General features: G+C 41.4%; 1 protein-coding gene across 1 annotated transcript; it reads right to left on the bottom strand.

The window, feature by feature from the left end:
- Positions 1-11,106: 11,106 nt before the first annotated feature.
- On the bottom strand, positions 11,107-12,048 carry LOC308350100 (olfactory receptor 52H1-like; the record flags this gene model as incomplete). Its single annotated transcript, XM_080815104.1, has 1 exon — positions 11,107-12,048. The coding sequence occupies one exon, from the start codon at positions 12,046-12,048 to the stop codon at positions 11,107-11,109; it is 942 nt and encodes a 313-aa protein (XP_080671230.1).
- Between the last annotated feature and the right edge of the window lie 1,144 nt (positions 12,049-13,192).

The following is a 13,192-nucleotide window of genomic DNA, read 5'->3' as shown; positions in this document are numbered from 1 at the left end:
AAAGGGGGAAGCAGGCTCCCTGCTGAGCAGAGAGCCCAATGCAGGGCTCAATCCCAGGACCCTGAGATCATGACCTGAGCCGAAGGCAGAGGCTTCACCCACTGAGCCACCCAGATGCCCCTGATAACATCATCTCGAATGGCTTCATTTTGTTCCTCAAAGGTCAGGTACCCAATTCTAGGACTGTCTTGAAGAACTGTAACTTAGAATTCTCTGGCCTCATTAATCGCACATTTACACATGCTAACTGTGTATCTGCTCAGAGTTCAGTGATGACTAATTTGTTCTTCAGCAACCTTGAGTTCTCCAGGGTATTCACTTTTTCACGACTTTTCATTCACTACCCTGGTGTCATTGCATTCCTCTTTTCTAGGTTCAATTCTGATTCATCATGTCAACCACTCTCTTATGCATATTTTGCTTGTCCTTGCTCCACTGACCTCCCATAACGTATGTTTGCAAAACTCAACTCCTAGATTCACCAACCTATAAGTCCTTCAGATCAAGATGGAAGGCACTTAACTAGGTAAATTTGTGTTTCCATAATTTCATGATCATTAATCTTAAGTTTAACCACAATACTGCCCAATGACTTAACAACATGATCTTTGCAGCTCAATGTCCCTGGATAACTTTTTTCTTGCTTTTCTCCAAGCATATCCACCAACCCCAACTCCCTTTTTCTCAATAGATAATCCTTCATTTTACTTAACACAGAAATTTGAAGACATTGGATATGAAATCATGTAACACAGTCATCACATCTGCATGTATATATATATACACATAGACACACATATATATGTACTCTGCTTTTTTTTTTCTTGTTATAATTGGGGAAAATATCCCTTTTGTATCCTGGCCCCAAAACCAACCCATTCTCTCTCTCTCAAATCTTCCCAATATTCATTACCATTCATTCACATTCTTGTCTTGGTCTTCAATCTATGCTTTTAAATTTTGTACTCTTTCAACATTTAAACAATTAGAATGGCTCGAGTATTTTCTAGTCTAAATTACACAGAAACAATTATATTCTCTCACCAGAGCTAGATACATAGTTCTCTACACCACGTACATGCTTCTCATGTGCTACTTACACTTTAACCCATGCTAATCTCATTTCTGTCCTCACCTTTCCACCAAAGCAGTTTTTGCTAACATTACTAATGAAGTCCATGTCCCATCTGAGTCCTGGCTGAACTTTTAACCAGTATCTGACATTATTCACTACCCTCCACCCCCCATCTTGAAACATGCTGTCAATGTCTTATCACAACGCTTTGGGTTTTTCTTCAACCTCACTAACATCTCATATCACCTTTCACCTGTTCTTCCTATTCTATGTATCTTATGGCCTGGGGTTCCTCAAGGCTCTGCTTGAAGCCCCCTATTCTTCTCTTCACACTTTTTTTGATTTAGATCATCAACACCTAAGGTCCCAATTAATAGCTATATGTGACATCTCCCAGTGTTTTACGTCTCCCTTACAACTTACAAGACACATACTTTCAACTCCTTTCTGGATATCCTCTTATGGATCTCATAGGCACTCAAATGTAATTTTTCAACAATAAAATCAAACTCCCTCACATATCATCACTAAACTTTTGGTCCATACTGCATCCAATAATTCAGGGAATATAATCATCGTGGACTCAATAGAGGGACACAGCTAAAGCCTCTCATCTTCCCAGTCCAGGACTGTTTCCTCTCCTGGAAGTCCTGCCTTGTTTCTCACTCAACGGCAACTTTCTTCTGGGCAGGAAAAGCTCCTCTGCCACTCACACAGCTCATCTGACGTGGGTTTCCACGCCCACTCTGTGAGGGGGTCCTCCTTCTGACTCCATTCACACATGCACACCTTTTTCCTGGCATGAGTCACAGGGGGCCCTGAGGGTGCACAGACCTGCATGATCCAGCCACAGACTGAGACTCGCCTTCCTCCATCTGCTGCCTCCTCCACAGGTTCCAAGCCAGAGCCCATTTCTCCCTCTCCCTGCCCTCTTGATCCTTCTCACAGTGCTTCGTCCTCCTCAGAGGGCTCACAGACGGTGTCCTGCCTAAGGGGCTTGAGGGACAAGTATTTCCTCCAGGGAAGAGCAGAGCAAGGAACATTGCATGCAACTGGAAGCAGTGACCCAGAAAGAAGGCAGAGAGGGAGAGCCAAGAACAGAACTGCGGCAGCAAGTGTTCAGTCCCAGCTCTGTCATAGGATTTGGAGGGAATCGAATGAGCACTTTGGCCCTTGGTTTAATCAGAATTCATGATCCCCATGCTCCCTGTAGAGGAGGCGGGAGTGAGAGGGAAGTCAGGAACAATGTTCTAGTTTTCCTTGTTCCCATGTACTCCCCTCTGCACAGTGATTCGGATCTAGAGCGGGCTCCAAGGCCACATTTTCTAGGTTCAGACCCTCGTTCTGCCACATACCAGCTGTGGGACTTTGCATAGGAGTCTCAGCTTCTCTATACCTTGATTTCCTTTACCTAAATTGGGGAAAAGGAATATTGTGAGGATAAATGAATGAAGAAAATCTTGTAAGGATAAGTAAAATAACATATGTAAAGTAATTCTGGAACTTCTGGACAAGATGGTAGAGTAGGAAGATTCTGAGTTCACCTGGTACAGCCAGAGCCCCAGATACACCCATATCAGTTTAACCAACCCAGAAAATGACCCAAGGTCATGTGGAACTGGCTCTCCACAGTAATTGTTAAGAGGAGGCCACTTCAAAGGCCTTTTTTGAACTAAAGTAAATGACTTGAAATATGAAATGATATTTTCATCAAAAAAACACGTTGAAAAATGAATAATGAATCAATCAATTCTACCTAAAACACAGTCAATACCCAAAGCATATTAAATAGAATTGTTCTTGTTATTATAATTTTAACGTTCGTACTATTCCTGAAACTAGTCCTATTGTGACCTTTTTGATTTCATCCTTAGTTCTCATTTCATAATGTGATCAATCATCCTGTAATATATCTTAAAAGAAAAAAAAAGAAACAGAAGAGATAGAGACTTAAACTGATGATATTTGAAAGCAGAATGGTCTTGAGTTTGGGAAAACCAAATGGCTAAAAGTAAGGCTGAAAGATTTAAATTAGATCCGATTAGATCAAACTAGGAACTTTCTTTGCCAATGGAGCCAAGAAAAGCAGGTTGAATACAAGACTGCTCCAAATAAAACAGAGAACATGGTGGTGGTGTCCATTAATCCCTGCTCCTAGTCCTCAATCTGTACCTTCCATGTTTTTCTGACCCAGAAACAGTGATAAGGGAGTGGACCCATCAGACCCAGTCCTCAAACCAAGCAATCGTACTGGCCTTCCAACACAGGTTCTCCTTGGCACCCCAAGATTGTTCTCTATAAAAGAGTGTGACGCTACCTCTTTCTAGCATGACAAAAAGGCTTTCTGAAGCATGCCCATGGGGATTGGCACTACTAGCAGGACCTTCAATGCTGGGATCACTATGAGATAAATCCAGGTAAGGCACAGCTGGGAGAGCTCTTCGGGAGCCCCCAGACCCTGTCTAGGGTGTGACTGGTCTTGGCTGAGGAATTCCTGCTGCCAGTGGGCCAGGAGCTCTCACCTTGTGCTGCGGAGGTGGGATGAAAGATGAGGAAGGGGCGTTCAGCCTCCATCTACCCAGGGCTGCTCCAGTCCCTGCTGCTCCAGCTTGTCCATTCAGTAGTCAGTGCACCGGTGACCTGGGGACTCCAAAGGTGCTCCCGGGGCAGGCCTACAGCAGAGCAGGTATGAGAGGGAAGGATTTATGTGTCTCTTCTCTGGCCATCAGGGGCATGGACCCTGTGTCCCTGGTTGGATCGAGAACCTGTGAGTCACAGCTGTGCACTGCTAATGAGGGGTTAGCAGAGGTCTGTAGTCATCTCCACTGACTCTCCTGGTCCCCCCAGGTTTCCATGCCTGATGCACTCAGATACTCAGATCCCGGGAAAGGAAGACTCAGAGCAGGGAGGTCTCGGCAGACCCCCTGGGAGGAGCACAGCACACGCAGATGGAGACTTGCTTCATGCTCCACAAATAACAAACCCAGTTGCCCCCTAGACATGGACAGTCTCACTGTAAGCATTGTTTCTGCCCCTTAGGCTGATATTCAGGCAAAGCAGCATGGTGGGAAGAGCCTGGGCTGTTGAATTGGGCAGACATGGGGTTGAATAGGTTCCACTACTACACACACTGGAGCAAGTGTCTTATTCTTCTGACCCAGTTTCGTTTTGGTTTTTTTTTTTCCCTTTCTACAGTGCCGATTTGTGGACATTCCCGGAGAGGTGGTGTGAAGACTAGAGCAGCATCCCCATGAAGACATGGAGCACCAGCATGGCGCCTGAGCTTGGAGAGCAACACAACATTATTCAAGGTTGTGTGGCTTGCAGAGTCAGCTTGAGGACTAACTCTGGCTCTCTGAGATGCCTGCTGGCCCACATGCAGTACCAGGTGGACTGTCATAGTGGACATTTAGTTTCACAACTCTCCCCTTTCTCGAAAATGCCCTGGATCCCACTTATTGGGATATAAGAGGATGTGGTAACACCAGATATTTTAAATATGTCCTCTACAGTTTGTATTTGTTTTTTTACCTCGTTTGAAAGAATTGTTTTGTGTTTACACTGTCACAGAACAAACTTACATTTTACAAAAAACAACAAAATCTTTATAATATTGTTATCCTTTGTTTTAATATTCTACAACTGTCCAATAACCTCTTCTCATGTCCGGCCTTTCCCTCGTGGAGTGTGTGCGTGGATACACTGGAACTGGAGGGTGTGAGAGCAGTTGCTGAGATACGGCCCAGAGACAGAAACAGCAAGTCCACTCTGCAAACATGGCCGTTTACTCCTACAAGTTCTAAGTGGGGAATCCACCCTGCACTGCTGTTTGTGGGAGTTCTTGACTAGACAGGCTGCCCGTTTTACAATGACCACATCACATCACATGTACAAGGGAGTAGTTAGGGATACAGAAGCCAACTCCCAGAACAACTAAAGCTGGCAAGTATTTTTATTTCTCTATGTAATATAATTGTTTATAGTAAATGCCAATATGCACACTTTTAAGAAACAGTATGTATATTTCTGCAAGGCTTTCATTTGCTTCCTCTGCTTAATCCCATAATACTTATTATAATGTATTTTATGTCTTTGAATACAATCATAGATATGAGATTGTGAGTTCCATGGTTATTTAAAATTTTATTTTTTTAGGAATTCATTTTATTCTACAAAAGCCTTAATATATAATTTTTGGGAAAAAAAAAAACACCAAAAACCTTGTCCTTGCCCATTGATAGTTTTCTAGAGGCCTCTCTCTATATATGTCCCTATACAAGTATACCCACCTTGGTGATTCAGTGGTCTTTTTTAGCAGAAGAAATTACAGTGATGGTTTGATGGATCTTGACTCACTCTTGGATGTGGCCTCCCAGGTTACACTTGGAAATAGTAAGAGGGCAACATGAATACACATTCATATCACATTCTTGAATTTGGCACTACTGGAAATAATGCTTACATTTGTATATTAATTTGTCTGACTCATGCCTATCCTTAGTTACTTTCCGAGAAGAGAGTAAAGAATGTGTGATAAATTACTAACTTCCATATGACAACAATAACATCACACTATGAGATAGTTTACAAGCCTCATCTACTGATATTCCAACCAGCTTCTTAAATCCACCAAAGACAGTTTATGAGTCCTCCTATTTGTCACTGCCCAACCCCTACAATTCCCCTGGGCAATGCCATCATCACTATGGATGATTCCTCCATCAACCTACAGATCAGACTTAACAGATTTTTTAAACACATGATTTCTTGCTTAGGCTCAGGCAATCCCCTCTGGCTGTCAGGTCCTGTTCCCTTATTCTTTTTTTTTTTTTTTTAAGATTTTATTTATTTATTTGAGAGACAGAAAGTGAGAGAGAGAGAGAGCATGAGAGGGGAGAAAGTCAGAGGGAGAAGCAGACTCCCCATGGAACTGGGAGCTTGATGCGGGATTTAATCCTGAGACTCTGGGATCACCTGTTCCCTTATTCTTTTTTTTTTTTTTCCTGTTCCCTTATTCTTAAGGCTCAACAGCCTTGTGTTCTTCTACACCATCACAGAAATTAACTTTGCCAGAAACTTTCCTTGCATCTGGGGAATGGTTGGGTGTGCTTCCTTTGTGCTTCTTTAACATCCTATTCTACTCATTGCAATGCATGAGATTAGCGCGCAAAATATCTATGTAGGTGATATGTTCTTTTGCCAATCTATAAGCTTTCTGATTGTAAGCAGCATAGGTAGTATTTTACTACATATCAGTACTGTCAATTTCTATGCATTTTTCCCCTATAACCTGTACTTTGTGAATGTTACTGAACTGAAATTATGACCTATAAATCATTGCACATTTATTTTATTTTATTTTTTAAATTTTATTATATTTTTTCAGTGTTCCAAGATTCATTGTTTATGCACCACACCCAGTGCTCCATGCAATACGTGCCCTCCTTAATACCCACCACCCAACCCCCCACCACCCTCCCCTCCAAAACCCTCAATTTGTTTCTCAGAGTCCATAGTCTCTCATGATTTGTCTCCCTCTCTGATTTCCCCCAACTCACTTCTCCTCTTCATCTCCCCATGTCCTCCTTGTTATTCCTTATGCTCCACAAATAAGTGAAACCATATGATAATTGACTCTCTCTGCTTGACTTATTTCACTCAGCATAATCTCCTTCAGTCCTATCCATGTCGGTACAAAAGTTGGGTATTCATCCTTTCTGACGGAGGCATAATGCTCCATAGTGTATATGGACCATATCTTCTTTATCCATTCATCTGTTAAAGGGCATGTTGGTTCTTCCCACAGTTTGGCAACTGTGGCCATTGCTGCTATGAACATTGGGGTGCATATAGCCCTTCTTTTCACTACATCTCCATGTTTGGGGTAAATACCAAGTAGTGCAATTGCAGGGTCATAGGGTAGCTCTATTTTTAATTTCTTAAAGATTCTCCACACTGTTTTCCAAAGTGCCTGCACCAACTTGCATTCCCACCAACGGTGTAATAGGGTTCCCCTTTCTCCACATCCTCTCCAACACTTGTTGTTTACTATCTTGGTTTTTTTATTTGTTTGTTTGTTTGTTTATTTTTGGCCATTCTAAGTGGTATAAGGTGGTATCTCAATGTGGTTTTGATTTGAATCTCCCTGATATCTAGTGATGGTGAACATTTTTTAATGTGTCTGTTAGCCATTTGCATGTTTTCTTTGGAGAAGTATCTGTTCATGTCTTCGCAAACTCAAACTCAACACACAAAAAACAGATAATCACATTAAAAAATGCACATGTATTTTAAAACAAGTTCAAAATGACAGGTGCAAGGCGTAAAATCTCCAACTCCCTTCTTTCTTCCAAGAGAGACATTGTAAATGCATTCCTTTACTTATTTTTTATAAAACCTACATTATTCTCCTGAACACAATAACTAGATCTAGTTGTCATTGGCTTATAAAATAAAACACATGTGTACAATCAGGTCTAGGTATACAACGCAAATGTCTGGCTAATATGGGGTAAACAGGATGATGAAGTGAGTAGCACTAAAATCTAAGAGACACCAAATGAAATCACACACATTTAAACAATGGTGACATATGGAAGAGAGGGTTCAGAGGGTTTAGAGACACATTCATGGATCCCTATTTGCAGGATACAGCTCTAAATTGTGAGGATGGAAAGGTAAGACCCTTCAATTCCTCTAATGGAATGGTTTTAATATCTCATAGTTAATATAAAGGAGAGAAATTTGCAAAAAAAAAAGATACAGACAACTTATATTTTGTCTTACTTATATGTAACAAAGTTAGTGCTGATATTTGTGTAACTATTCTCTTTTAAATCCAACTAGAACATGGAATGTCATCCATGGTCTGACATGAGAACAGAATGTTTGCAGCCAGTCTCATCAAAAAGAGCCATGGCAGCTGGGGGCACTAGATTTGACCTTGAGAGAAGAGAAACACCAGGCTTAATCTGCTTTCAACTTCTATAAACACTAAAGTGGAGGGGGAATTTTATTTTATTTTCCTATTTAATTATTTATTTAAAATCAATCTAGTTAACATATACTGTATTATTAGTTTAGGGCTAGAATTTAGTGATTCATCATTTGCATATTATACCCAGTGCTCATTACATCAAGTGCCTTCCTTAATGCCCATCCCTTAACCCATCCCATCCTCCACCAACCTTCAGTCTGTTTCCTATAGTGCCTTCTCTCTTATGGTTTGCCTCCCTCTCTATTCTCATCTTCTTTTATTTTTCTTTCCTTTACTCTGTGTCCATCTCTTTTGTTTATTAAATTCCACAAATGAGTGACATCATATGATATTTGTCTTTCTCTTACTGACTTATTTCACTTAGCATAACACCCTCCAGTGGAAGAGGGATTTTATATGACAATCATGAGCTCAGAGTTAAACATGTTGATGAGATTCTCTTCCCAGATGAGAATGACAGTGGTAAGTAGTAGAATATTAACCTAACAACTAACATTAGATTAGCATTTTACAATCTGATAAGCACAGGATCTACATTATTTGTTTAATCCTAATACTGGCCCCAGTAGGTAGGAATGCAGACACTAGGATTTATCAGAAAGATCATATACGAACATGAGGATATAGAGTTATAAGCAAAGAGGCCATAGAAATAAATGAATCCCCTTGGAGAGGAACGGCAGAAATATAACAAATAAATGGGCCAAAGAAAAAGGGTGGGAGAAAGTAAACACTGTGCAGAAGACAACTGCTGCTTGTGTTGCTTGTTCTAGATCATACAGGAGTAATTCCTGCATGTTGGTGAACACGGGTTTGACTTACTACCACAATGAAATGAGGATGTAGCTATCAATTACCTCAGAATATATTTACTTAGGTTCCTTCAATAAACTTTTAAAAATATTGACCCTTGGTTCCTCCATGTTCTCAGCAGGAGGGAAATATTCAGAAGAGAATAGGGGTCATATTTGTCAGCACATTTAGCAAGCTGGTACATAGAGCAGAATCCTCATTTAGTAGAATGGGGATTAATTTGAGACAATTGGACTACACCAACAGAAAACAAAACAAAAAACAGTCTCTGATATTCTTACATATTTTTTCTTCCCTCTGAAGTTGTTTTCACAAGAGTGAGGTTCTGTTGAGTAGGAAAATCTCTGAACTGGGGGTTTGCAGATTTTGTTCTAGCTCTGCATTTATGACTGCCTTGCGGTGTGCCTTGGAAAAATCACTCTGCAGGCTTCAGTTTCCTCCTCTTAAAATGAAGTTTGGTTGATTCCAGTACCACAAGACCTGGCCATGATCCACCTCCTTCTTCTCTTATCCCCACCTCGCTGTGCTCCAGACACACTGATCTCTGTTCTGTCCACAGTCATGTCACGGTGTTTCCAGCCCCAGGGCCTTTGCCTATGCTGTCCACTCTCTGCTACTGTCCTTGTTACCCACTTGTATTGCATCACTGTATTCACTTCATTTTTCTATCAGTTACATTACCCTTTGAAAGTAAAGAATTTGTTTTCTTGTTTCTTGTGAATCTCTCTCCTCAGAATATGAGCTCCATAGAAGTATGGCAGAGTTTTTTGTATTAACCTTAATATTCCAAATACTTTGAACCTTATTGCAGTACAGTGGATACTCAACAAACATTCCAAATCGATAGATAATTGTCAATAAATGAAGATTTCTTGTATAGATCTTTCTTCAAATATGATATATAGTGTTGTTTCCAGTGAAATCTTTGTTCAATTGGATGTATCTTATCACTTATCACTTTCCTCTAGCGTTCCTCTGCTGATCCCCCCTGTGCTGCACTGATATGTCTGGTAATTGATTCTTTCTCCAGCTCAGGAAACACACCCATAGCTAAGGGCCCCACAGCCTCCCATCCAGTGGAGTTAAATGTCTACTTTACTGTCCCCAGTGAACTGACTCGAGATCAGCTGACACTATCTCTGCAGCTCCCTTCCTCAGTGTGTTTTGGAGGCTAGAAACTACACTCCTCCACAAGCACCACGGCTAACAATGCTGGCATTGAGAAATGTAAGCTTCGCTCCTCCTCAGTGCGGCACTGCTGGTAGACCTCATTGCTCACAGAACTTAACTGAAGGATTTCATGTGTTGGGACATTGAATGGAAACTGTAGACACACACCATGAATAATAATAAGTATTGAATAGTACCATAAATTTCCTCAATCCATCTACACATCCCCTTAATAATGAATTATTCGTTGATATTTTCACTTTTTGTCTCTCTTCTTCTGTATTTCTGCTTTAACACATTTTTCCTTTCATTGGCTGCAAATGTCAGTTTGCAAATTTGCATTGCTTTGTCCATTTAAAGTATGTCAGCTTGGGACACCTCGGTGGCTCAGTGGGTTAAAGCCTCTGCCTTCGGCTCAGGTCATGATCCCGGGGTCCTGGGATTGAGCCCTGCATTGGGCTCTCTTCTCAGCAGAGACCCTGCTTCCCCCACTCTCTCTGCCTGCCTCTCTGCCTACTTGTGATCTCTGTCTGTCAAATAAGTGAATAAAATCTTAAAAAAAAAAAAAGTATGTCAGCTCTCTGTTTTTACATCTTCTTCCTCATTATGTCCTATACAACTTCATATTCTACACATAATCAGGTCATCAGGAATTTTTTATACATAGAACCATCTCCTCATATAGATCATGCCATTTTCCTCGTATGCAAAAGGACCTGTAAAGTTTCTCACTTTAAATAGAATTAGCTTTTTTTTAGGAGCATCTGGGTAGCTCAGTTGGTTAAGTGCCTGCCTCTTGATTTTGGCTAATGCCATGATTTCAGATTCATGAAATTTAGCTCTGTCTCTGGCTCTACACTAAGCATGGAGCCTACTTAAGATTCTCTCTCTCCCTCCTTCTGCTCCCCACCCCCACACTTGCTCGCTCACTCTCTCTCTCTCTCTCTCTAAAAACAAGCAAGTAAGTAAATAGAAATAGCCTTTCTCTCTTTCTTGCTACCTTAATATCCCCTATAAAGTGATGTTAGCTTTCCCACAGCACATTGAAACATTATTCTGTACACTTGGTAGAAAATAAAAGTACGACCTTATCTCTGATCTGCTTTGTCTTCACTCCATAGACAATGGGGTTGAGCGCAGGTGGGATAACAATGTAGAGGTTGGCAAACATGATGTGGAAGGTGCGGGAGACATTGTGTCCAAAGCGATGGGCAAGGATGGAGAAAAAGGCAGGTGTATAGAACATGAGGATGACACAGACATGGGACCCACAGGTGCCAAGGGCCTTCTGGCGGGCATCCCGGGAGGGGAGACGGAAGACCGCACAGAGGATGAGGGTGTAGGAGACAGCAATGAGAATCACATCTGAGATGACCGTCATGATGGGAACACAAAAGCCATACCAGATGTTGATGGAGATGTCAGCACAGGCGAGCCGGGCAACACCTATGTGCTCACAGTATGTGTGTGGGATGATGCGTGTCCTGCAGAAAGGCAGGCGTATGAGTAGGAATACAACTGGCACGATGATGCTGAAACTTCGAAAAGAGATGCCCACTGCAATCTTGATGATGGTCTTGGGGGTCAGAATAGTGGTGTATCTCAGAGGGGAGCAGATGGCCACGTAGCGATCAAATGCCATGGCCAGGAGTATAGCTGAGTCCAAGACAAAGCTGCAATGCAGAAAGAATAATTGGGTGAGGCAACCAGGGAAACTTATTTTCTGGGGACCAAACCAGAAGATGATAAGAGTTTTGGGGACACATGTGGTAGACAATATTACATCTGTCGTGGCCAGCATGGAAAGGAAAAAGAACATGGGTGCATGAAGACTCCGCTCCACAGCAATGAGGTAGAGAAGGATACTGTTGCCCACAATGGCCACGAGGTAGATAAAGCAGAAGGGGATGCTGATCCAGGCATGGTACTGCTCAAGGCCAGGGACGCCCGAAAGGGTGAAGTCTTCTGTGTTGTAGCTACTCAGGTTGTACATGGCCAGTGTGGTCTGAAGAATAGAATCTGTATCTGAAAAACAATTTTTTGTGTAATGAACCTGAATAAATTGCCAAGAACAACCTCCCAGTACTAGTAAGGACAATATTCATGTCTTGAAGAGTGATTCCCCACTTAAAAAAAGGAAAGAAGGAAAGAGAGAGAGAGAGAGAGAAAAGAAAGAAAGAGAGAGAGACAGAAAAAGAGAGAGAGAGAGATAGGGAGGGAGGGAGGGAGGAAGGAAAGGCGGGAGGGAGGAAGGAAGGAAAAAAGAGAGAAAGAGGGAAAGGCAGGCAGGCTGGCAGACCCCCCAGACATGACACTCCTGGTACTCATCACTCTGGAATCTTCAACTTGCATACTATTTTATTTCCATGTAATGACTGAGTGTTCCCTGGGTCAAAGTAATTAGTTTCTATATAGACCTGAGTATAGAGAAAAACAATCTAACCACATGCAGAGAAAGAAAGAAACTAAGAAAGTGAGGTACAATTGGAAAATATTATAGTTCAGCAGCATCATTTATAGTTATTATATGTCACAAGACACATACATTCAACTCCATTCTGGATATCCTTTTATGGATATCTCACAGCACTCAAGTTTAGTTTTCAAAAATTAAAATTAAGACCCATCATATTTCTTCAGAAACCCAATGCTCCCTCCTGTGTCTAGTATTTCACAGAATATTTCCCAGTGGAATATCATCCACCAAATAAGCCAAAACAAAAACCTGAGCTGCATTTATGCTTTTCTCTCTTAAAATCCCCATGTGCAATCGACTACACTGATCTAATCCTTTTGGAATCAAAATTAAAAATCTTCAACATAGCTAACAAAGTGTCCACAATCTGGTCTTGTTACCTCTTCAGTCTTCTTGTTACATTCCAGGAATGTTTGCCAGAAAACCAAGTCCTGCTTTTTCTAAAAATCTGTATGTTAAACACAATTTCCATAGAAGACATATGGTAAATTCCTCTCCCACTTTATTTCCAGGGTTCCAACTAGAGTCTTTAGTTATTTCCTCAAATTTTGACTGAAGCATCTGCTGAGACTCACCCTTCTTCTCTGCAGATGAACAGAAATGAGGTCAGAGATACTGGAAAGCCATGTGATGAAGAGAAATGAGACCTCTGCGACTCCTT

This window comes from Martes martes (genome assembly GCF_963455335.1).
Source record: "Martes martes genome assembly, chromosome: 10".
Lineage (NCBI taxonomy): Eukaryota > Metazoa > Chordata > Mammalia > Carnivora > Mustelidae > Martes > Martes martes.
The sequence above is the reverse complement of the archived record's forward strand: the minus strand, read 5'-3'. Positions and strand labels throughout refer to the sequence as shown.